We start from the raw sequence: 27611 nt of genomic DNA, 5'->3' as shown, positions 1-27611 counted from the left end.
GTATTATTTCTTTAATATATCCTCCTTTCCAATTTTTTTTGTCCTTTTTTTCTAGTATCTTTATTAGTCAGACATTTGACCTCATCAGTTATTGTCCAAATCTATGAAGGGTCTGAAATTTTACCCTGCTTCCAAGGTAACAAGTTGACCTAGAACAATTTCATAGATATTGGCAAAAGACACAAGACTCTTGGGTCAGTGACAAAGGACTTTATCATTCACGGCAGCATGAGCTTCACATTTGTGCCAGGTCTCCTTGCCCCTCAAGTCCCATGGGGACAATGTAGTGGCAGGACAGGTAGATGCTATGCACACAGTAAGTCTATATAACAGACAAGGAATCCTCAGATTAGGAAATCCCAAATCTTTTATAAGAAGCCGCAACAAATCTGTCCTATCTTTGCCCTGGAGGGAGACATGATCTTTATTATAATGGCAAATAAATCTGCACTTTGCTCCTGAAGGAGTCACCATCTCTGTCTTCCAAGATTATTCACTATAAAAACACCTTTGACAAGACAATCCAGAACAAAAGCCTGTCTGTGCCTCCGCTTACAAGATGAACAGAAATATGAAAGATTCATATATAACTGTCTACCAACAGTTATTTCTCCAATTTTCTTATGCTTTCTCTCCAATTTTCCTTCTCTTTTGTCTTTTAAATGTCCCACCTTTTGAGTGATTTTCTCAACTTTGCCTTCAAAACTCTCTATTGAAACTTTTATTTCTACTCTCATAGTTTTAATTTCCAAGAGCTCTTCCTTGTTTTCTGAATATTCCTTTTTTGTATAGTATTCTGCTTCAAAAATAAAATATCTTCTCATTTCTTTCTGAGGTGGTGGTGGTAGTGGTGGTGATTATTATCATTTTCTTCTGTTCCTGTCATCGTTTGTATTTGCTAAGTTCCCTTTTTCCATTTGCTTGTTTTGATCTTTCTCTTTCATAATGAAGACATTCCCCAAAAGTCTGATGGTTCTTGGTTGTATCTTCACAGTTAAGAGTGAGGAAATAAAACACTGATCATAAGCTCTTCAAGCATTAGCAGCACTTATGAACCAGTGGGCTTACCAGTGGGGCCATGCATTAACCACCTGGCTATTAAACTGGGGTCGTGCAAATATCAAAATGTACATTATTTTTCTATTAGACTAGAATCTTCAGGGAGGAATTCTCCATTCTTCTGCTGACAGAATATATAGGCCTGGATGCCAGTGTTCTGAGAACTAAATAGGAGGAGGACGCTGGGAGCTCCCGTTTGCACCCAACCTTGGAGGTGCTGGGGCCTCCTTTTCCAGTGTTCCACAGTACAAACTGGCTTGTTCTTACAGGCTCTTTTCTTCATTCATTGGCCATTAGGCTTGTTTTTTTCTGAACTGCTTTTCACCGCTTTTGTCTTTTTTTTCTACTGAGTTGTTCTGTTTGCCTTTTTTAAATTCCCAAGAGTTCTGTGAATATTTTAAATATTAACTAATTTATTGTTATCTTCTATGTAAACATTTTGTCTTAATTCTAATATTAATCTTTTAACATTGTGGTATCTTGTGTTGTATAAAATATTTCATTTTTATGGAGCTGAACAAATGTTCCAGGCTATTGTGTTCATTAAGAAGTTGTTCCCTATTTCCAGATTATAAATGTAGTTGCCTAAATTTTCTTCTAAAATTTTTATTTATTTATTTTACTTGAAGTCTTTAATCTATACAAAATTTCCTTCATATATAATATGAAATAAACGTTTAGCCATTTTCTTACTGAAATATCATTTCAATCATATATTAAACGATCAGATATAGTGAATTTTTTCTCTCGATTCTCTATTTTAGTGTCTTTCAAGCCGCAGGTCAAGACTATTTGCTGCTTTTGAAACCAACTTAGCAGGCTTTATTTGGCATTTTAAAACATATAAAATAGAAAAAGAAAATATCAGTGTGCATCATATGTAATGAGGGTAAATGTTTCATGAAACTTTTATTTCTGTTTTTAACACACATACATTATTATATATGCAAAATGTATTCCTTATTGTGAATTATGATAAAGTTTGAAATCGACTCTTCCATTGTGCTCCATTAATGCATTTGTCTATTCCTTTTCCATACCATATTTATCTAATTATATAGGCTGTGTTCTGATATCTGGTAAGGTAGGTGCATCCCTCTTTTTACATAATTTCTTTAGCTATCATTGGATATTTTGCTCTTTCACAGGAATTATGTGGTCATTTTTTTCCTAACATTAAAAAAAAACCAAACTTGCTTCCATTCTAATTAGAACTGTTAATTTGGAAGAAATTATACTTTTATATTAAATTCCTCACCCCATCAAGTATTTGGTATGTCTTTCTGTGTGTAAAACATGGTATATTTCCACGATTCTTGTTATATAAGTCCTATGGTTTACTTGTAAAATTTTATCCCCAAGTATTTTATAGTTCTTTTCATTGTCAAGAAAGAAAATTTTTCCCATTTCCATTCTGTGTGCTTATTGCAAATATAGAGAAGCTATCAGTTTTATTTATCTTATATCTGGCTATCTCACCAGATTCTTTTATTCATTCTATTGTTTATAACTTGAGTCTCTTGGGTTTCCTAGATGTACAATCATATTTTCTAGCATCCCTAAAAAAGGGCAAATAATTTGGCAGTATAAAATGGCAATATTGAGAATCTTGCCTAGCTCCCGAATGTAAAATGCAGTTTAAGCAAGATACACAAGAAATTAATTACTCAAATGACTGAGACCCATTCCTCTCTCTTCTATTTCTCAAATTGCTCCTCATGTTAATAGCTCTTGTCCCTGCTCCTCCTCTCCTGCAGCTTCTAAACTGTGCTCCTAGTGAGAGGCCCTGGCTTCTAATGTCTGCGTAGCAGGGAAAAGAGGTGCTCCTGGCTCTCAGTGCACCATTAAAAATACATACCCATCCATTCAGATATATGCACAGGCATATATGCACGAGGCAAGATGCTGAAAGGAACATCAAGATATCAAGAATATCAAGAAACCAAGAACGTCCAGAAAGACAATCAAATAGGAGATATAAGATGTGAATAAATAACATTATTTCGAATAGAAATGATACATGCTCCAAAATGGCACAGGTCAAACATGATTCAAGATTAGAGGAAAAACAGTAACTTACAGTATAAAATAGTTACAGGTGGAAGTTAGACATATACTACAATAAATCTATAATGGAGATATATTACAGTTTTAAAAGCTTTTGTGGGATTGGCTAAACCTAATTATCACATGTATTACTATTCTTTTAGGGGAAAAAATAAGTGAACGTCTGGCAACATAACTCATATGTTTCTTAAAGACCACCTGGACAGACAATGGTAACAGTCCCAAGGCTGCAGTGCTGTCAGTAAAGGGAAATAACAAGAGGAACAGAGTCTGGTTTAACAATGACCTTTCCTGACTGCCCCTTGAGAACAGAATTAATTCTATTCAATAAAATAAAAGAAATTCCTAACGTGTAAATTTCTTAAAAATCAAAATTTTGCAAACTCAGATACTACAGAATTTTAACTATAATGTTTATAATACAGTGTTTAAATTAATATAGCTTCTTATACTGCCAAAAATATTATAAAAAAAACTTTCACCAGGGTCAAAATTTTTCATATTTGAATTTATACAGTGTATAAGAGCAAAATGCAGCTGTTACATAAACCATAGTTATTGGTTCATTCATGCTATAAAAACATGACTGACATTTCATCTGGTCAACCATCTTAAAGGTTAATTCTTGTTTCCTGTTTCAGATTTTAGTCTAGGTGAACTATTCTGGGCAGATTCTATTTACCTATTCCGAACAAACCACAAACTGTTCCATTGCTCACTCTTACTGTTAAGAACATATTGACTTGCTGCCTGCTCTGCTGTTTAATTCATTTATGCTGAGAGTCAGGCATGAAGACAGAATTTTAAATGTGACATTTGCAGGCTGTTAGGTCATTTAAGCTCTGACAACGCTAGGGAATTCCTGACATATAAACTGGACTTGATTACCAAGCACAGATAGGCTTCCCAAAGTGGCAAATTTCTGACCATTTTTTGTAATTTCTCGTAGAATTTTACTATCAAATTTTAATGTAAATGAAAAGATATATACATCCAACATTTTAACGTAAAAGCCTGTTTCTTTTAATAAGCATTTTCAAACCAGCACTACTTCTAATCAACCCATATCAGCTAAATAAAAATTCTTTTGATTGATAAAGACATACGGAAAGACTCATAATAATAAGCATTTATTAAAATTCTGAGAAATTCTGATATTTAAAGGCTTTTAATTTTTCCTATAATCTACAGATTCTGAAAAATCCATTAGGTCTAAAGGCCATAACTCGCAACAACAGACAATTTAAAATTCTTAGATTCTGGCCCAGCAGGGCACACTTTAAATGCTGTCAAAATTACAGTACAAAATCTATGTTTAAGTACTTACCACGCTGCCTTCTCTAAGATTATAGTTATATAGAAGGAATGATAGAGTCATTATAATTGGAAATGAAAAAAGTGCCCACACGACATTTAGAATCACACTTTACAAGAGCTGATAATGGGGTGGGGTGGAGGAAGTAGGGAAAGATTGTTTTCTCATTTTAGCTACTCAGTAAAATTATACCAAATGATATTTTTTCAGTTTTTTCCTTGTCACTAACAAGTACTATATACGATGGTTCAAATGAAAGTTTTCTAAAATTAAGTCTCATTGTTAATGCAGAAAAGATAATTCTGATTTCACCCTGTATTTCACATAAGTAAGACTTCTACTATTACCCAGCAAGTGGCCTTTTAATACTGTCTTTGAATGAGACTCCCAACTGTAACAGGCGGAGTCCACACAGGGATAGACGGCCAGGAACGCCTTTCAGCTACCGCACATCGATTCTGAAAAACCTAACAAAAGCAATTACTTTCTAGAGATTAAAAATCTTGTTTCTTTCAAAAGAATAAAGTGGACAGCAAACCTGGTGTATTATCTGAGCTACAGGAAGCTGTTCAGCATATTTCAGAGGTTCCATTCGTTCTTCATCGATCTGGTCTTCCTTATTACTAGAAAAAAGAAATTAAAAAACACAAGACTAAGGTAAATACTATTTTAAATAGAGCAAATACTTAAATATGCCAAATATGAAATATATTAAACTTATATATTAAACACATTTTTGAAATAATCAGCATTTATCAATAATCTATGAAAAACCACCTAATGATAATTTTTAAATGACAGAACTATAAATGTACTCACATTGCATTTAATTACTACGTAATAAGATTAGCTGACATCACCTAATATTCTCAGATCCTGTGTTTCATTCTGAGACTTAAAAATGTTTTGGAACTCCCTGTTCATAGAGTGTGCTTTTTATTAGTATTTAAAAGTCTTCAAAACCTGGCTCCAACCACATTCAAGCCTCATCTCTAGCAACTCCTTCTCTATATACTGGGCTATTGCTTCAGCCATATCCAACTAGTGGCACCCACCACTGGGCCTTGCAGCTCCATGACTCTGATTTTCTTCACTCTGTTTCCTGTTTGGACCAATCACCAATTCCTTCTTTGTTTACTCTTCTTTCAAATATAATAATTTATTTAAACCTATCTAGGTACATTTTTTTACCTCCTTAAAGACAAAAAAATATGTCTTACTCTTCTTTGTATATCCAATGTGGACTCAATAAATGTTTGCTGAATGAATATATGAATAAAACGAAGACAACAACTCTCAGAGTTTATTTTATATGAAAAATATTTTCTTTAATATCTACATTTACAATGAGATGCAGAGTTGACATAATACATACATAATACAGTATAACATAGCAAAGTGCAGAGTAGGAATAAAAAATAAAATCTCCCCAAATGAAGAGAATTACAAAAATGTTTTTAAAAATTTATTGACCCTTTTTGAAATAGCAAATAAAGATTACATTTCAAAACAATAAGACCTAAACATATTTAAACTTTCTTTTACTTTTTTCTGTAAATTACACATTAACTTACCAATTTAAAAATTAAGTTTTGAAAAATCAAAACCTTGAATTCTCTTGAAAAATAATCAAACAAGACTGGTCTAAGCCTCTAGGGCTGTAGTCAAGGAATCTGATGGTGAGAAATCTGGAATCTCTCCCAAGAAAAAGGCAGATATACAAATAAGGACAAAATTTTGGATATGATTTAAGAGCTTAAAGAATCTCTTGGCTAGGTAAAAGTCTGTGTATACTTTGTAGAATTAGCATAAAAATAATCAGTTTGGGAGAACTTTAAAGACTCTCACTAATGATGAAAAAATATTGCCTCAAAACATTGTTTTATAGGGGCAGAAAATAGAATAGTGGTTGCCAGGGACAAGGGAGGGGAGAATGGGGTGTTATTGTTTAATGAGGAGACTTTCAGTATTGAAAGATAAAAACAGTTCTGGAAATGGATGGTGGTGATGGTTACATGATAATGTTGATGTGCTTAAAGCCACTGAACTATATAGTTTAAAATGGTTAGTCAGAATGGTAAATTTTATATTATGTATATGTTATGGCTGAATTGTGTCCCCTCAAAATTTCTATGTTGAAGCCCTGACCTCGAGTACCTCAGAATGTGACTGTATTTGTAGATGGGGTCTTTAAAGAGGTAATTAAGGCTAAATGAGGTCGTTAGGGTAGGCCCTAAGCCGACATGACCGTGTCCTTCTAAGAGTAGAGTAGGACACAGAGACAGAGTGAAGACCACATGAAGACACAGGGGGGAAGACGCGGCCACGTGTCAGTCAAGGAGAGAGCCCTTAGAAGAAACCAATCCTGCCAACACCTTGATCTCGGACTTCTAGGCTCCAGAATTGTGACGAAATAACTGTCTGTTGTTTAAGTCACCCAGTCTGTGGTACTTTGTGATGGCAGTCCTCGAAAATTAATATAGTATATTTACCACAATTAAAAATAAGAAAAAATATGGGGGCTGGCCCCGTGGCCGAGTGGTTAAGTTCGCGCACTCTGCTGCAGGTGGCCCAGTGTTTCGTTGGTTCGAATCCTGGGCGCGGACATGGCACTGCTCGTCAAACCATGCTGAGGCAGCATCCCACATGCCACAACTAGAAGGACCCACACCGAAGAATATACAACTATGTACCGGGGGGCTTTGGGGAGAAAAAGGAAAAAATAAAATCTTTAAAAAAAAAAAAAAAAGAAAAAATAAATATTAATTGACAAAAAAAATCCCACATTATTTTAAAATATTCATAACGTACATTTAAAAAGTCAATCTACATTTTTTGGGTATATAAAACATGTACCAAGCAACAACGGGAAAGTAGATATATTGAATACCATCAAAATTTAAAACTTCTGTGCTTCAAAGGACACTATCAAGAAAGTTAAAAAACAACCCACAGAATGGGAGAAAACTTTTGCAAATCACATATCTGAAAAAGGATTTGTATCAAGAATGTATAGATAACTATTACAACTCAATAATAAAAAGATAAATAATTAAAAATTTTTCCTTCCTCATCAAGGATAGTTCTAAGTGAAACTGACATATCTGTGCATGTTTGTCTCTTTCTTACTGCGTGTCTGTGGCGGGGACAAATACAATGACTACTACTCACTACAGTTTGGTGTCACTGCCATGATTCCTGTTAAGGCATCAGCAGTTTCAGTAAAAATCTGCTGAAAAAAAATGAATGAAGATTAAACCACTGAAGCAATTCTAAGAATATATAGAAATACAGAAAAGACACTCTTCATTGTTTATTCCAAAAATCTAAAGTAACAATGTATAAGATGGAATATATTTTACTTACAAAATGTCTCTCAGTCATTTGGAAAGATACAAAAATATTGGAAATCTAGCAATTTGTTTTGGGTGACTTTTTAAAATGACAAGTAGTTGCTATGAAAAATTCCAAACAAGTTTCTATATTTTCTTTCTTTTTTTTTTTTTACTTTTTCTGAACCATTTGAAACCAAGTTGCAGATATCATGACAGTTCATACCTAAACACTTCAGCATGCATCAACCACGGATAGGTTTGAAAATTTTCTTAATAACTGTAGAACATTTTTAAAAAGTCACTCGAAATGCAATTCACAAGTAATCTTGGGTATCACTATGGACTTAGGAGTTTTTATTTATTCAATAATTTACAATAAATTAAAATTATTACTCATTTGGAATTTCTTAAAAATGTTTGTCCACCATTTTCTTGCTTTATATGTTGCTGTGTGATGTTAAGCTGATTTTCTTTCCATTCTAATTACTTTCATTTTTAACTTATTTTAAATTTTTAAACTATTATGTTTTGGCTTGGAGGCTCAGGTGGTCTTTTTTTTCCTTTTATTTTAAGGTCTAACACTAGCATACAGGATATAACTAACAGTCAGTTGGTCTAGATCAATTCTGCCAGGAACAAAGGAGTCCTTACAATATGGATATTCAGATCTCCTTGTCCTTCAGAAAAGTTTTTTTACCCATAATTTTAAATATAATTTCTGTTCGTTTTCCATTTGTTTTTCTAGTTCAAGTTCTGGAACTAAATATACTGGATTTTCTCTATCACTTTCTCTCTGATCCTTTTATCTCTGACTTCAGTTTCATTTTCTCAACTCTCTTTCATTTCTGTTCTTTATGTCTCTTACTGAACTTTTGGCAGTATTTACCTTCCCGTGGGTACCTTGTAATTAAGTGTTCACTTCTGAAATGATTTTTGTCGCTTTATTTCCAGAGTTCAGGCAGCTCCTGTGTCATACATCTTCCTGTTGTGTGTCTATTTCAACTGTGAGTTTTGGAGTGTCTGATTCACAGTGTCCTTTCATAATGCAGTTGCTTGTGTAATATTTGTTATTCACGTTCCAGTGTTGTGTTTCAGTATTCCTGTTTTGTGACTTTTCTTTCTTTTTATTTTTGCTTTCATTCTCTCTCTCTCTCTGTGAGCTGAGAAGATTCGATTTTAATTTTCTGTTTTCTTATAGTAACTTTGTACAGATGCTGGATTCTTTTTCTGTTGAAGACTATTTAAATTGGGCTTTTCAGGATCAGCAATAACAAGTTATCTTGTGATGGGGTAAGAAGGGAGATAAATTGGCTTATTGAGTTTTCATTTCAAGAGCACCCTCCTCTGTGGCTACACTGAAGTATAGTTTCTTTATAAATGGTACTTTTTGTGATGGTGGTGGTGGAAACAATTTTTTTTTTCATTTATCTTATTTCCTTTGGACCCTTATCTTCAGCTGCTTCTTTCTTACTCTTCACCACCGAGCCTCCAAGGGACACTCCCTCCTCCCTCCTTGCGAGGCATCTTCCATTCTCTCAGAATTAGTGCTTTCCCAAGATTGTCACCTAAGGTCACCCACACTTTCTAAGCCCCATCTCTCAAGTCCTCAGTAGCCAGGGCTCTGATCAAGTAGTTATGCTTATAGTATAATCCAGAAACTGAGAAAACTAAAAATGTTAATTTCAATTTATATACAGCTGTCATCCTAAGGGAACCTGGGATTTTCTTATGCAAAATGGTAAAGTTCTTTGTCTTAAAGCCATCCATTATTTCTTTTATTTAACATTTTGAGTCCCTCCTAAAACAATAAATTTTTTTTATTATCTTTTTCCAAGATCCTTCACTAAGATCTACCTAAATAATTTAATAAGGGAGTAATTTCTACATGGAAAAAGCTGTGTGTTCCTTTTTTTACTTTACTATTTTTTAAAAGCTGTTTTTGTAGAAAACAATAATAAACAGAATTTGTTTATACTAGGAAAGGATTTTGGATCCAATACCATGATGCTACCATCTCAAATCAAAATGCAATTAAAGTATCGTCCAAATCCTCCACAAGTAAATAAAATGCTGCTGGCAAAATTCTGAAACCTATGAAGTGCATCTTTACCAAGCCTCATCTCTTTTGTGTTCTTTTACTCTTTCATAGATGCTCAGTGCTCTCAAAAATCTTTCTCCTCTGCACCATCCAAGCACTCCTGAAATAACGCTGTAAAATTACTTACTGTGCCCATATATAAGGCCATCTCTGATTCAGAAACAGGTGAAGCTTTTGTTCTATCTTGCCATGTTGACATTAGATTATTTGTGTATAAAATGACATAGCTTACTGTAGGCAGAAGATCAAAGCATCTTTTCAAATACTAGAAATATACCCAATGAAAAAGAACAGAAAAGCAGAGATGTTGTGCTATTCCAAATACAAACTAAAAATTAAGAAGATCAATAAATAATTCAATACACATCATCCAGGGTAATCCAAAATCATTAAGGAGAAATTCTCTAAACATATCAAAAATGCGAAGCTAGCCAAAGTTAGTGTAACCTCTTGAACATGATAGCTCAGAAGTATTACTCAAAACTAAAAGTATATAGAAAAACAAAATTAATTCCCTTATACAATCTTATTTGAAAAATAAAAAAGGATAGAAAAATTTCCACTCCTAAACTGCATTTTAAAAAATGCCCAAGCATTCATATAGTTGACAACACACATTGTTGTGCAAGATATACTTGACAAACCTAGAGGCTGCAACATTCCTGAAAGTTTAAAGATATTCTAAGGGAGAAAAGAACTCCAATTTATTGGCCAATAGAGACAAACACAAAATGCTATTACAACTCCAGAAAGGTCCCAAGGGTCACTGAAGATCATTTTTATGAAGATAGGTTAAATAGCAATGAGACGACAGTCTAAGGCATCATCTCTTTGAAATGAGAACCCCCTCCCAAACTCGCAGCATCATCACTCCTCTAATTATCAGACTAAAAACTTGTGAGAGAAAATATTAAAACATAACCTTGGCTATCACCTACTTTGAAGAAGCACAAGGACGAGGACGAGCCAGGGGAAGGAGACGTAACTGGAGACAGAGAACAGAAAGCTAACTCCCAAGAGAGCTAAGCTTACATTAATTTGTAGCCCAATTGTTGAAACGCATCTTATTTACTGTCAGCTTGCAGTGTGGCATAAAAACGTACCTAACAGTTAAGACAGAATATCTCCCAAAAAACAGAGTAAAGTGGATATAACAAAACTCAGAAAACCAAGCGACGCATGGCTATATTGGTCGTAAAAACGCAGAAAGTGTACCTCTTCTGATTCTTACACTTCCTATTCTTTCCTTAGTCTTCTTGCGTTAGCCGGGACTTCCTGTGCAGTGATGAATAGATGGAATTATAGCGTGCACCCTCATCTTGTCTGACTTCCATTGAGATGCTGCTCAACATTCAGCCTAAAGTATAATGTTTGCTGCTGGCTTTAGATACATGGCCTTTATTAAGTCAAGGCAGTTCCCTTGTATTTCTAGTTTGCTAAGCCATGGAGCTTTTTTTCAACATTAATGATTGATGTATTTTAATCAAATGCTTTCCCTGCATGTAACAAAACAATTACAAAATATTTCACATTTAATATAATGATACAATAAAATACATTAATATATTTTCTAATCTTAAATCATTCTTGCAATTTTAAGATAACTTCTATTTGCTCATGAAGTATTTTTATTCATAAATTACAAGATTTGAATTTTACTTAAGATTTGTACATCTGTGATCATAAGTGATGCTGGCTTTATATTTTTTTCATACTCTCCTTGTCTGGTTTTGGTTTCAAAATTAACCAGTTCCATCAAATGTGTTAGGCAACATGCTTTCGTTTTTTATTCACGTATGTCAGCCCCACTCTTGTGTGTGGTAAATGCCATGGTGAAAACCATCTAATCCTCCTGTTTGTAGTTTGTTGGGAGAGGGTATATATTTTTGACAATTAAAAAAAAAGCTAATTTTCTTTACTTGAAGGCTTATTTCTTTTACTTATTTTTTTCCTAAATCCCCTCTAAGTATTACTTTAGCAACATTCCAAGTGATTTTTGTGCCCTGATACTGGAGACATCTCATGTAAAAGGCACATTTCGGGGTTCTGTGGTTAATTCACCTACTCTTTCAAAGAGGGTATTTACTCCAATTACATTTAATTTAATAACTGATGTAGTTGGATTTACAACTATTGTCTATTTTCTATTTCCTATCTATTTGATGTTCCTTTTTCTTTCCTCTTTTGAATTAACCAAATATTTTACTAATCCTTTTCTTCCTCTAACATGGTAGTTATACATACATTCACCATTATTATAATGGTTACCTTGGACATTAGAAGACCCAAACCTGACTTGTAGTCTAATCAAACTGACACATTTACCATTTCTCCAACAAGAATAGTATTTTACAACACTTTAATTCTATTTATCCCTCTGCTTTTTGCCTTATTGTTGTCACATATTTTAAATTCTACAAATATTTTTTAACTCAACAGGAGATCGCTTTTATTTATTTATTGTCCCATCAATATCCATTTATCTTAAATAATATATTTACCTATTCTGCTTCTGTTCATTCCTTACTGAATTTCTATGCTTCCCTTCAGGATCATTTTATTTCTGGCTGAAGAACTCCATTTAGTTTTTATTTTAGTTCGAGTGCACTGGCAACAAATTCTCTGTTTTGTTTGTCTGAAAACATCTTTATTTCTCCTTCATTTTTGGAAGATATTTTTGCTGTGTAGAATTAAAGGTTAGAAGTTGTCTTCCTTTCAGCACTTTAAACATGTCATTCTATTGTTTTATGACTCCCATGGTTTATGTCAGTATTAAAGGTAATGCATCTTTAAGATTCTTCTCTGATTTTTCAGTGTTTTGACTATAAATGTGCCAAGTTGTGGTTTCCTTTGTATTCATCCTGCTTAGAGTTAATAGAGTTAGCTGAATCTGAGGTTTGATGTGTTTCATTAGTTCTGCTTATTATCTCTTTAAATATTGCTGCTTCTCTATTTTCAATCTGTCCTCTAAGACACTATTTACACGTTACACCATTTCACTGATTCTTAGTCTGTTTCTCTCTTTATTTCTTTATTTATGTTTTCTTTATTTATGTTTCGTTCTTTATTTATGTCTCTTACTCTGTTTGTTTATTTATTTCTGTGCTTCAGTTTGGATATTTTCTATCGAATTGTTTTCAAGTATACTAATCCTGTTTTCTGATGTATCCAATTCAATGTTAAGCCATCCATTGAGTTCTTCAGTTCAGAAAATATATTTTTCAATTCTAGAAAGTTCATTTCACTGCTTTAGATATATTCATATTCTCTGGTCAATTTCCTATCTTTTTATATGTTTTCAAGAAATTTTTTCCTATTTTCTTGGACATATATTATCATAGTTACTCTAAGGTTCTTATCTACTAACTCCAAGTTCTGGATCACTTCTAGGTCTGCTTCTTCATTCCACTTTTTTTTTTAATAATAGAATTGATCATTTCCTTTGTTTTATTTATTTATTTATTTTTTTTTTGAGGAAGATCAGCACTGAGCTAACATCTGCCAATCCTCCTCTTTTTGCTGAGGAAGACTGGCCCTGAGCTAACATCCGTGCCCATCTTCCTCTACTTTATATGTGGGACGGCTGCCACAGCATGGCTTGATAAGTGGTGCCATGACCACACCCGGGATCCAAACCGGCAAACCCTGGGCCGCCAAAGCAGAACATGCGCACTTAACTGCTGCGCCACCGGGCTATCCCCTCAACTTAGTTTTTTGTTTTTCTCTTCGTATATGGTCATAGTGCCCTCCTTTTTATGTGCCTAGTAATTTTTGACTGATTGTGTATAGGACACTGCATATTTATAATTTTTTAAAAAAGCTACCAATAATGCTATTTCCATCTGAGAAGATCTACACTTCCCTCTCTAGGCAGTTAGAGAGTGGTGGTCTGATCACTTCCATTCAATCAGGAACTGAGCTGAATTAAAACTGCCTTATAATTTTGATAAGACTCACTCTACCTTCAGTTTGCCCCTATTCTTATGGTGAGGTCCTTGAAGATTTACACTGAAAGCTGGCAGGTCTTTGTCCCCTCAACAAAGAGAGATTGCAGAAAATTCCACTATGCTTCTCAAAGATTTCTGCCTTAGATTTTTGTCCTGTTGTCCTGTGCAGCTTCAGATTTAGGCACTCTAGCCCCACTGAATTGCCAAAAGCTGTCCTGGTCACACTGTCTCCATCAGTGGCCCTTCATCAGAGGCCAAACCCAGATTCCTCTAGCATAAAGGTGAACAACTTGTTTCTGTAAGGGGCCAGAGAATAACTATTTTAGGCTTTCTGGCCATACACTCTCCATCACAACTACTCAACTCTGCTATTATAGCCTGAAAGCAGCCATAGACAATCTATAAATGAATGAGTATGGCTGTTTTCCAATAAAACTTTATTTACATAAATAGGCAGCAAGCCAGATTTGGCCCATGGGCCAGAGTTTCCTGATCTCTGCTCTTGCTGCAGCCAGAATCAGTAAATACAGCCAAGGGGAAAAGTAGCTGAAAACTGTGTCCGTTCACCACCGTCTCCAGGACTGTCAACTCTCACCTGGTATGTTCTTCAGGGACTCTATCTTGCAGATCTTTTTCTCCTTAGAATTCAAAATTAGTAAATTCAGCTCTGGTTTTCAGAGGTTTTCTGCTTAACAGATAGCTTTCCTGTAGCTTCAAAATTTGGCAAATATTTTGAAAGAGAAACTAGTCATGTGATTGAGGCAAATATCTTGAAAGGGAAACTGGTTTTGTGATTGAGTAACAACTGTGTCACTCGAGCCTCACACAATCACCAAACATTTTTCCGGTTTCTCTATCTATAAGCAATGACCCACTGGCTGGACCTAGGCCAGATTCTCAACCTTTGACCTATTCTTAGAATCAGTAAATTAACCCAGTGGAAAAGAGGCTACAGATTTTCAGCTCACCTTTAAGAAGTTTTCCCAAATCTGGGTTTTTATCTTCTTAGTCCTTATTGTTTCTATACTTCCCTAATGTCTTTAAAAATACGACTTTTGAGGCCGGCCCAGCGGTGTAGTGGTTAAGTTCGCGCACACTGCTTCGGTGGCCCAGGGTTCACGGGTTCGGATCCCAGGCACAGACCTACATACTGCTCATCAAACTAGGCTGTGGCAGCGTTCCACATACAAAATAGAGGAAGATTGGCACAGATGTTAGCTCAGGGCCAATCTTCCTCACCAAAAATAGAAAAGAAAATTTGATTTTTGTCTGGCTTTTCTAGCTGTTCTTGGTGGGATCATAAGCCTGTTACAAATTATTTCATCATTCCATAAGCAGAAACTGTATCCTACTACTTTTGATGTTTAAAGTTTTCAATATCACTCAGTTCTAAGAATTTTTAAATTTTCCATTGATTTTTTTATTCCAATAATTACTCAAAGTGTGTTTTTAAATTTCCATACATACATATTTTAAACAATTCGTTTTTGCTATTGATTGTAACAATTATATTGTGAACAGCAAAAAATATGTTCCATAAGATTCAAACACTTTATAGTTGTTAAAACATGCTTTTTTGGCCAACTGAGTCAATTTTTTTAAATATTACATTTTAGCTTGAGAAGAATGCTTATTTTCTAATTGTTGAATCTATCAGATCAAATTTGTTAACCATATTGCTCACATTTCAATTTCAAAACATTTGGAGGAATGTTTTATCAATTTCTGATAACGTGATATTGAAATGTTCCACTACAATGGTGAATTTATCAACCTCTTCTTAAAGTACATAAATTTTTCTAAAATATATTGTGGCTTTATTATTAGATAATTAAAAGTTTAATGAAATGCTTTTACCTTCCTGATGAGTTAAACATTTTACCGTTAGTTGCCCTCTTTATGCTTGCTAACACCCTTCCTGAAGTCTATTTTGTATAATACTAATACAACTATATATATATAAGCTCTCTTTTGGTTAGCAGCTGCCTGGTAATCCTTTTATTTTCAGCTATTTAATGGGATTACGTTTTCTGTCTGTATGTAGATTTCTTTTTATTCTACTGTAATGATCTGTTTTAAACTAAGATTAATTTACTTAAATTTATCGTTATAACATTATAATTATTTCTGTCTTCTTACTTTGTAATTTCTATTTGTTCTGCTTTATGTTTCATCTTTACTCCTTTCCTGCTTCCTCATTGACTTTTTTAATTTCATTTTTTTCTTCTGCACTGTTTTTTGTCTTATTTCTTCTATTTCTATTCATTTAGTGGTCATTCTCAAAATGTAAAATGTATACTTACTTTATAGTCTAAAGTTATTAAAACTTACTACTCTTCTCCTCCCATTCAAAAAAAACCTCAGAATACTTTAAAACCAATCACTTCCTCTCCTTCCTACATAATATTGTTATTAAATATATTAGTACTTTGATTTATTTACTCCTCCAAATAAGTATCATCATGGCTACTATTCTCATCATAATTATAAAAGGCACACAGTTTTTGCTTAAATTTACTCACATTTGTCCTAATTTATGAGCTCAGCATTCTTCTTTACACCCTGACCTCTCTGCTGGCTGCTTTGCCTTCTTCAAGAAGTGCGTCCCTCTAGATGTTGTTTAAGTAAGGGTGTACTGATTCAAAATACCCTCAGCTTTTGTATGTTTGAAAATGTCATTTTTTGTTCATTTTTTAATATCAGTTTATCTGGGTAACCTCTTTGAAGCAGATGGTTATTTTCTTAAGCCCAACTATCTACAAATGGACCCACAGCCTTTTGTCCTGACCCTCAGACAAAGCCATTTGAACTCAAAACTCTAGATTTCTGTATCAGTAATTACCATTTAGAGAACCTTGCCTTCCATGTTTACTTACCACATGGATTTTAGCTTCCTATGTGTTTTTTTCCAAGAGATTTCCCTATTATTGAGGAAAGTGGACTTTCCTAATGAGAACCACTGTTCAGCAATGGGCTCCCGCAAATATTTCCTGTCTCAGAGATACTAGGGCCTGAGCAAGATAAAGCACATGGTCCCCTGTAAAGGCATGTTTGGATTAAGGTGCAGCTAGACATACCATGGGTTGGCTCTAGGAGAGAGCCCCCACCCACTGATACACTCTTTATAGTACGTCTAACCAGGCCTTGCAAAGAGAGACAAACAGTCTGAGCTTGTTGCCAACTGCTTAGGGAAGCTGCATGTTTGGAACACCAGCTGCGACTATCTAGAAACACTGTGGACAGCTGAACCTGTGCAGCCCCCTCCACTGAGTAAGGGGGAGCCACCAGTTCTAGTTCAATCTGGAAAAAGCCAGAAATGCCATTCATCAAACAATGTTGTTTTCACACAACTACTTTCTTGGTACCTCAGCCCTGTATTGTAAAGTGCTTTTTTGGTAATTTATAGAGCATGTAAGTATTTTGTAACAGAAGAGCTTTTCAGAAAACTCGAGTCAGCAACAATTCTGAAAGTGAAGTCAATTGGTTTTTCTTTATTATTAACTTCAAACCACCTCTCTAAATCATTTATATTAATTTCTTATTCTAGAAAAAGTTAAATGTTTCTAATTTCAAATATTACAGGGTATACTTTTACTGAGAAATGTTTCCTTTTGAAGAAATTTCAAACTGTGACTGCCAAAGGCCATTAAAGTCAAGTTGTGTTTTTACATCTAAGGTAAAAATGGGATTTTTCATATTCAGAGCCAGCTCACTGGCAACTTTCATGTACTCTATTACTAGAAGTTACCTGATTTCTGGATACTCTAGGTTTCACTGTGCCTAATTTTCAATGAACTAGAAAGAAAGAAAATCACCCCTAACACTAAAACCATACAAAATATATTTTAATCATTTTCTATGATTTAGAAGATATACATTAGTGTTTTAGGATACTAAAGAGAAATCTTATGAACATCAGTTGTTTTTTAAAGTGTAAATTAGAGCTTTATCATTAGATACAAGAGTTTAAATGCATACACCATGTTTATGCAAAGCAATAAGAGCAGTTACAACTCCTTCTATTGCATGCAACAGAAACTAAGGGTAGTATCTCTAAGCCAGAGATTGCCTATACTCAGAATTTTGCTCATTATTACCTCTCTCAGTACCTTAAGGCAAAAGTGCAAAAGAATGTCTTAAAGCATGCAATACTTAAGTCACCTAATAGAAATCTAAGATATTATGTTCCTAGTCCATCTCTCAATATACATACTCATAATATACATATATTTTGCATAAAGAAATGCACATTTAAAAAATTAGATATACTAATTTTAATATAACCCAGTTTAAACTGCTCACCAAGTATCTGAATCTCTGACTGGCGAGAGATTCAGACCAATTAAACCAGGTCCATAACTACTCACAGTGTGATACAAAGTAATGCTCAGCCAGTATCCACACTTAGTTATCAAGGACAAATTCAGGTATTCTGAGATCATATCCTTCGAACTCTTGTATATCATTAATTTTCGTTTGTTTTTCACTTTTGAGAAATCATACTGGAAAATATTAATTAACATTAGAAGCTGGTCCCACCAGATAAAGAGCAAAGAAAGGCTCTTAACACTGAAGTTAAAATAAAGTTGATCAATCTCACTGAAAAAAGACATCCCATAATATTAGCTCATGCTTCCCTTAGTGAAAGTACTTTCAGAATAATATGTGACAGTGCCATCAAATTAAAGAAAGTGTGAAGTCTGGGATATCACTGAGTATGACAAGAACTTTGTATACTTGAATTTCAAACAGAGAAAGATGGAGAATAATAGAATTAGTCAATGTTGGATATGGATAGATTGATGTCATCTGCAGCTCAAATGAAAACTGTCAATAAATGGTTGTTTCATGAAGAAACATAATATGATATTTTTCTCACATAAATATTTAATTACTATTTATATTACCAGGACATGGCCAAAATTAAACATGATCTTTTTCAGTCTCCTGTTTTTTCTTTTTTCTATGATAAATTTAATTTTGAAATAAGCATATTAATTACCTGCCATCTTGTAGGGATTTATTTATTACATTTATAGAAAAATAGACTTTAAATAATATTTACTTTATCAATTTTAATGAAAAGTCATATAAATGACTTTACCTGCAGTTTTTAGGTAGAATTTGTTTTTATTAAAAAAAATTTATCAGGAAATTTCAAATTATTGATTATCCCTGAGAAACTCATAGTACTCTAATAAACCTATTAGCTGTGCCCCAAAATTAATAGCTACCATGAAGGATATTGTTAGCAAAGACCTCAGGCCCTGTCCCTTACCAGGTTCATTCCCCCTCCCCGCTACAATAAAAACTATAGATAGTTTAATACTAATACTGTGCTATCAGAATGAGTATTCTAAAAGACTGATAGGTTACAATAATGAACTAACACCTATAAGATAAAAACACAAGGAAATAAGCAAAAATAAGTATGGGAAGACCAGGCAAATAATAATTCCTGTCAGAATGGGCAAGATGTGGCATGGCTGATAAAAATGCAAATAAAGCTATATAAATAGAGCTATATTACACCAAAGAAAGAGGGTAACGCTCTCACCGTATCTTTTGCATTGGAAGAGAGACATCAGTATGGCCGCGTTGAATTTTACATGGCACACTCTTAAAAAGGCATTGACAAAGTATGCTCATTTTATACACATTATCCCCCATCCTCACAATAATTCTGAAAGCAGAGAGTAGATCACCTTTTTGCAAATAAAATATCTGAGTTTCAGAGAGATTACGTGATGTGCCTGAAGACATAAAGCAAGAAATTAAACCAAAATTTGAATGCAAGTCCATTCACCTCCACACTTTCTGCTGTATCAGAGTGCCATAAAGGTTCCTTCTAGCACTAGGAGGGATAATCTGGCAATACTTTATGCGTAGAATACTTGAAAACAAGGTAACGGCATACCAGGATTGCAACAAAAATGGCAATTTCTGAAATGGGATTACAGATTTATATTACTAATAAAAATGTCTTCTGCCTCTTGCTTTCCCTAACAGCTACAATCCTAATGTATTATATGTACAAATCAATATTTTAAAAATTGAATCCAGTTTTACCCACTGATAAATTATAAATAAAAACTGCATTACCTTTATTACTAATTAATCATAAATAATCTTCATACACAAATCTTAAATTTTTGACCCTTCAATTTCTGGATTAAGTATTTAATAATATGCCAACTAATTTCTAAAAATATGGCAGAAGGGTAATAATTCAAAAAAATCCTATAGATTTACCTATTTTATAATCATTAGGTTTATTAAAGCAAGACCACTTACATATAGAAAGAAACGTTAATTATCCTTTTTTAAACTGACAACTCAATATCAAAAGTCTTTTTCACCTGTCAGCGGTTGGAAGAAACAAATATCATGATTTATTTGAACGTACAACCTACCTCAATCTTCAGCATTACAAAATATGATTTTTCCATATGTACAAATATGTAATTCTACTGCCATCTTCTGGTAAAACGCAATTCCCCAATTTCTTATAGTACTTTTCCAAATCAGAAACCTCCAGATATGACATAACTACTTTCTAGTACTAGATTAATAAAAACAGAATAGGTAACTTTTGAAAATGGACAAAAATATACTAAAAATAGAATTCTAGCCATAATTTTTATCAGTACATATGATATGTTCTCTCAATAATATTGAACACTCATTACTGAGCACTTTACCGTATTTGAGCACAGAACTAAGAGCTTTATAAGCAAAATGAAAATTAATTCTCTTAATAACCTTATGAAGTGGAATCATTATTCCCATTTTACAGACGAGGAAATTGAGAATCAAAGAAGTCAAATGGTTTGCCCAATGTACACAGCTAATAAATGGCAGAGGCTCTGAATTCAGGAGCTAACTGATTTCAAAGGAGCTGCCTTTGATTATGCTGTAATATCCTCTGTAATCTCAGATAATAGACATTAAGTTGATTTAACTCATTTAGGACATTAAAACTTAATTTAGTGGAATAGAGCAACAATATTACAATTAGTAAGGCAAACAAGAAAGTCAAAGAACCTAGAATTAAAGAGTTAAACCTTAAAGGTCCCACAATCTACTTCTCCACATAATTCAGAACTTTATTCCCTAAAGATCTCAACAGATTAAATTCTAATGTTCTATTTCATAAATAATACTGTATCATTTTTGGATTTTTCACAATTTAAAACTTTTAAGTGCTATATGTTTAGTGTTTAAATTAAAATTAACTGCTTTGATACAGTTTTAAATATTAATAAACACTGGCTGGAAATTACTATCCCTAGTAAAGACAGTATTTACTAATTTATATTTAAAGAGGTTTTATTTATACAAAGGGATATAGCACTATATTCTGCTATGCTATTTATATACACTGATTTCTTAAAAGTCATAAACCAACTCAATGGATGTTTTTGTTAATTATAAGTAGTGAAATAAACTGCTTAAAATAAAATTTGCCCACGAAATGATCAACACATTATTTTGAAACTGTAACGATAAGAAATTCGTGTGTATACAAAAATGACAAAATGGTGACTTAATTATCAGTTTTGGTGTCTCTATAAATAAAATAATCTCACTTACTTTAAGCTCTGACATTGCACTTTGATGAGCTCCTGAATAACTGAAGTGACCAACACTTATAAATAACAACATAAATGGCCATATAGGATGCTTAAGATAATACAGAATTATACTGATGAGTAAAGTAATCACGTTGAAGTATATAGTAGTACGTAGAATAGTAGGGAAGAAATCCTGTCAACTATTGATTGAGCCATTCTGGTGAATCTTTGGTTCATAAAGTTTCATAATCATATCAATTTACTATGAGCAATTTTTAGTGAATAGTTTGATCACAAAGTTTCATATTCCTCATAATCTATTTTGCCTAAGTCCAAAATAGAGTTTTCTACTAAATATGTGTATTTAAATTTTTATTTAATTTCCTAGTAAACATATAAATAAAGACTAGAATTGAAACGTTCAATGATATCATAAACACTATAATACGTCCTTTACATTTCCATATAAATTTTAGAATCAGTTTGTCAATCTCTACAAAAAAGTCTGCTGGGATTTTGATAAGGATTGAATCGATCACCACCAGACTCAGTAAGATCCCAGAATACAGTCAATATAAAAATTAATTGTACTTCTGCATTTGAGCAATGAATGGAAAATAAATTTTTAAATATTACTTAAAATAGCATCAAAAACAAAAATATTTAGGAAATTTAACAAAAAGTGTGGAAGACATCTACACTGAAAACTATAAAACAATGCAGAGAGAAATTATAAGAGATCTAAATAAATGTAGGGATATGTTCACAGATCAGAGGACTCAGTATTGTTAAGGTATCCACACTCCTCAAATATATAGAGTCGATCCAATCCCAATCAAAATCCCAGCAGGCTTTTTTCCTGAAATTGACAAACTGATTCTAAACTTTATATGGAAACACAAAGGATCTAGAACAGTCAAAAGAAGTTTGAAAAGAAAAAACTGATGTGTAGGACTCACACAACCTGATTTCAAAATTTACCATAAAGCTAAAATAATCAAGAGAGTGTAATACTGGTATAAACAGACATATAGTTCAATGCAACAGAATCGAGTCCAGAAATAGACACATACATATATGGTCATGTGATTGTTGACAAAGGAACCAACACAACTCAACAAGGAATTCAATCTTTTCGATACATGGTGCTGGAATAACTGGATATCCATATGGGAAAAAATGAACCTCAACCCCTAAGAATACTCAAAATTAATTCAAATTAAATCATAGACCAAAACATAAAAGCTAAAACTACCAAACTTCTAGAAGGAAATAAAAGAAAGTCTTTGTCACCTTGAGTTAGGTTGAGAATGCTTGCAGAAAGAGCATTAAACATTAAGAAAAAACTGATAAAAGAACTTTATCAACATTAAATCTCCTACTCTTACAAAGACATTAAGAAAATGAAAGGCAATCCAAAGACTAAGAAAAAATATTTGTAATACATATATCTGACAAAGAACTTGTATCCAGAATATATAAAGAAATTTTACAATTTAGTAAGAAAACAACCCAATTTTTAAAAACTGAGCAAAGGACTTGGATAGACACTTTACGAAACATGCATGAATGACCAATAATCACATGAAATGATGTTCAACTCCTCAGTCATCAGAGATGTGCAAATTAAAATCATAATGAGATACTACTACACATCTACTAGAATAGCTAAAACTAAAAAGACAATACCAAGTGTAATTAAGGATGTGGAACAACTATTTGTGGGAACGCAAAATGGTACAGAGACTATGGAAAATAGTTTGGAACTTATAAAGTTAAACATGCACTTCCATGTGACCTGGCAAACCTCCTCTTAGGTATCTACTCAAGTGAAATGAAAATTTATGTTTGGATACAAATATTTATGGTGGCAATATTCATCACTGCCAAAAACTGGGGGGCAAAAACAAATGTCCTTCAATTGATGCACGAATAAACTGTATCACATGTATCAGTAGTCTGTTCCTTTTTACTGCTGTGAATTTACTGCCGTAGCAATAGAAAGGAACAAACTACTAACACACATGACAACAGGGATGAATCTGCAGTGTGTTATGCCAGTAAAAGAAGCCAGACTCATAAGGGTACAGAATGTACGATTCCATCTATATGACATTCTGGAAGAAGCAAAACCATGGGGACAGAAAACAGATCAGTTGTTTCTAGGGATACAGAGGAGGAATTGGATAAAAAGGGAATTTCTTTTGGTGATGAAGTGGCATGGTGATTATTCAAGTATATGCATCTGCCAAAACTCAGAAGTGTTTACTAAAAAGGGTGATTTTACTAGAAGTAAATTATACCTCAATTTTTAAAAACTCAAAAAAAATTGAACTACAGTTGCACACAACATAAATGAATTCCAAAAACATAATATTAGCAAAAGAATCAAAACATAATGTTGAGAGATACATGCTTAGATGATATAAATAAAATGAAGAGCAAGAAAGTAAATTCCATGAAAGTTAGGATAATGGTTAACTTTGAGGGGAAGTGAAAGGGTCGAGATTGGGAAGGGGCAGAGGCTTGGAGAAGCTTCCAGCATACCAGCATCATTCTCTCTCTTTTTCTGGTGGTTATATGAGTAGATGCTTTGTGATAATTCATTGAGCTACCATTTATATTTTATATCCTTTTAAAAGAGAACAAACCAAGTAACTCAGGGTAAATTATAAAAGAACAAAATAAGAACACATTTTCTAGAAGTATGAGGCATTCCTAGATTCATGTCTTGGCTCTACCATATGTTGGATATGTGACTTTAGGCAGGTTTCTTAACCTTTCTCAGCCTCAGTTTACTCATCTGTAAATGGGGAAATTACACCTGTCTCATAAAGTTATCATGTGAATTAAATAAAATTAATACAAACACCCTTCAGGGTATCTGCCTAGCTCTCAAGTCCCTTTTTGGGGGTTCATCTTATTCACATGGGTTGCAACCCCCAGGGGCCATGATTTTGTCTCATGTGACCCCACTATTGCCAGCTCGACCAGAGGTGAACATCTGACCCAAGCTGGGCTAATCAAAAAGCTGTCTGGGGAGCTTCAGGTGGGGAATGAGCAAGTTCATTCCCTAGCGGGGCTTTATCATGAATAGAAGAGCTATAAATCTCCAGAACAGTAGTGTGGAAACATTCCATCCCCTCCATGGCCAGAGCAGCAGAGAAAGAAAAGGCTATAACAACAGGGAGATGGAGAGGGTGCTGCCTGCGTTTCTGATTGATATGTGGTTCCTGATTCTAGTCTCTTACTGGGGTCTGCCCCTGGGTTCCATAAAACACAGAATATCTGTATAACCAATGTCCTTAAGAAAATAAACCTAGCTCAGGTTGGATTCTATTATTTACAACCCAAAAGTCCTAGCTGATCATATAAGGCATGAAGCATATAGAAAGGACTCAAAATATGATGACTGTGGCAGCAATTGTCTGACCTTTGACCTCCTGCATGAAGTGGGGACCTCCTTACCAAGCCCTTGAAAGAGTCCTACTCTGGTGTTCAAAACATAGACCAACCTTGAGGGGGCCACATTCAGCCCTCTGTTGGAAAGAGTCTCTGTAAGAAAAGAGTCCAGTCTCAAATTTCCTGCTAGACTCAAAAATTTTCAATTGTTAAAGACTGCCTAAAGAGAGAAAGAAATTCTAGTATAACAGAATAAAACGACAATGACAAAAAATTCACGAATAGAATCAAGTGCCTAAACTTAGAGCCTAAAGCAAAAATCAAAGTAGGTAAGTTTTCATCTAATCAACCAGGATAAAAGTTAAGAGTTTACAGTTCACATTGTCCTGCATGCCTTATCTTCTTGAGCAATGCCTATAGAATCTAGACTTCTACATTTTGTAACACTAAAATGTGCCTGTATTTTCACATCCACAAGCTGGAGGCTCTTTTCCCTTCATGTATAGAAAGGACACAAAACTGGTAACCCGAGTGATGTGGACATAGACTTATTACTAGATTCTAGTAGGCGCGACCCTTTCAGGAGGGCAGGCTGTTTATCTGTCTGCAGACTTATTAAAAGTCAACGCTTGTAGTGAAGCAGTTTAGAATTAAGTTATAGAAGCCAAGTTTATTGCTATCAGCCCTTATTTTCCTCATTTGTTCTTGCAAATAAATTAATAACACATTAGTAAGATACATACAGAGACAGTGCTGTTACAAACTATATGACTGTACCTTACTCAATATCTAAGTTTCAGAAGACACACAAAAACAATTATTTCATACAGCTACTTCAGTCAATTTTATGTACTAAAGTTCTTCATCATATCTGATTTTAGTTTAGTATACTCTAGTACACAAAATATGAAATACCGGCAATGTGAACAAATCAGGTCCATTATTTCCCTAATACAAGTACAAAATAATTTTTTAAAAAGTATGACTGCCATGGGGCTGGCCGCGTGGCCGAGTGGTTAAGTTCGCGCGCTCCGCTGCAGGCGGCCCAGTGTTTCGTTGGTTCGAATCCTGGGCACGGACATGACACTGCTCATCAAACCACGCTGGGGCGGCGTCCCACATACCACAACTAGAAGGACCCACAACGAAGAATATACAACTGTGTACCGGGGGGGCTTTGGGGAGAAAAAGGAAAAAATAAAATCTTAAAAAAAAAAAAAAAAAAGTATGACTGCCAATTTTAATAACAGTGATGGTACTGATATTTTTAACCTAAAATCTGAAAAAATACATATATATTCAAGCCCATAATTTCCTTAATTGTTTTTTGTGATATCCAATCTCTCACGAATATACTTTTCTCTAAACAAGCATATGATTGCCTTTCATATTTGCATATAAATACCACCTACATATACTGAGATAATTTTTGTAGCATCCATGTAAAAATTCCTGGAACATATTGGGAACTTAACTCTCCTAAATTAACTGGATAACATATACCAGTAATCATGAAACCATCCATAAGCAATATTCTAAATAAAATTTATTTATAAACACTAGAGGGCGCTCTAACTCAACAATCTGGGCAAATTTGATGCTTAAAATAATTTTCTCTTCAATTAAAGATAAATTAAGATAATCTTCAGCACCAACAATTTTTGCTCTCACACTAATGCATGGAGACATTTATGAGACAAAATTCAATTCTCCCAGAATATAAAATGAAACAGAATTCCACTAAAATCATTTTTTATTGTACAATTATAACGTATTTAATATTGTGTTAAATGGAGAGAATAGAAAACAAGTACAGAAGAAGTACAAAGATGGTCATTTCTTACAAAGGAAATTAACACAATGTTCAGATGGTTAAGAGAAAATGTATCTTGTATCTTACAGGCTTAAGCTCAAGGGAAATTACAAAATTAATTTGGTAAAAGACAAATAGCTCAATTTCAATTTTAGTTGCTAAATATTAAGATATAGTTTAGCTATTTTACAAAGGAAATTTTAAATTCAATATTTAAATAATAAATAAAAGTGATATTGCTGTGGGATATCATCTGCTGTCTTAAGAAAATATATTTTTTAAGCCAATAGCTATAGGAAATTGGAAAAGAAAAAAAAATCCAATACTTTGAATATCCAGAATACGAAATAATTAATAATATCAATTTTTAAATCTGCATAAAAGATGTATTTTGTGCTAGTTTTTTAAATTTACTCCTAAAACATTCATAAATTCAATTAAAAATCTTTGAAATTTTCAAAATTGAGAATAATGTACACGCTGACATTTGGCAACCTAGAAAAGTTCCCTGGAGTATGAGTTTTCAGTAGATAGCATTAGACAATCACAAAGTTTAATGCCTAGTAAAATATATCATCTATAGAGTTCAAGAAAGTGGCTATTCACTGAGACACTATTTAATCCTAACAAAGTGTTTTGCTTTTAAAAACGTTTACAGAGAAAAAAGCAAATGGAACAGTATAAATATTTCTAAAATTTACACATCCAGAATCAACCAATTTCTCTCAAGCTTCTCCCCCCAACACACACCCCTACACATGCATGCATGCATGCATACTCACACACAATCCACTCCCCAAGAGGGGAGAATCTGCTATACCAGTCTCTCTCATTCCTTTCCCTAATAAATTACCCAGAGCCCCCCAAAGAAATCCTACACAGTGGCACCTGTTGATGGAGGGTCACTCCAAATTTGCAACAGCCCCAGATAAACTGTTCCAGACTAACAGAATACAAGACTAGGGAAAAGCCAGAGCTATGACTGAACCAGGCTCACAAAC

At 33.7% G+C, this 27611-nt stretch overlaps 1 protein-coding gene across 6 annotated transcripts in view; it reads right to left on the bottom strand.

The window, feature by feature from the left end:
- The window catches only part of PIGK (phosphatidylinositol glycan anchor biosynthesis class K), a 110151-nt gene that overhangs the window by 32158 nt on the left and 50382 nt on the right, over nucleotides 1-27611 (bottom strand). For 5 of the 6 annotated variants that reach the window (XR_011438394.1, XR_002807742.2, XM_070266376.1 and 2 more), the window contains 1 exon segment: nucleotides 4980-5064. Coding sequence is in view for 4 of the 6 variants with exons in the window: in XM_070266376.1 (XP_070122477.1) it covers nucleotides 4980-5064 (85 nt within the window). In the remaining 2 variants the exon portion in view is untranslated. 6 annotated transcript variants of the gene reach the window in all.

The sequence above is a fragment of the Equus caballus genome, chromosome 5 (genome assembly GCF_041296265.1).
Source record: "Equus caballus isolate H_3958 breed thoroughbred chromosome 5, TB-T2T, whole genome shotgun sequence".
Classification (NCBI taxonomy): domain Eukaryota; kingdom Metazoa; phylum Chordata; class Mammalia; order Perissodactyla; family Equidae; genus Equus; species Equus caballus.
This window is presented reverse-complemented; position numbering and strand designations above follow the sequence as displayed.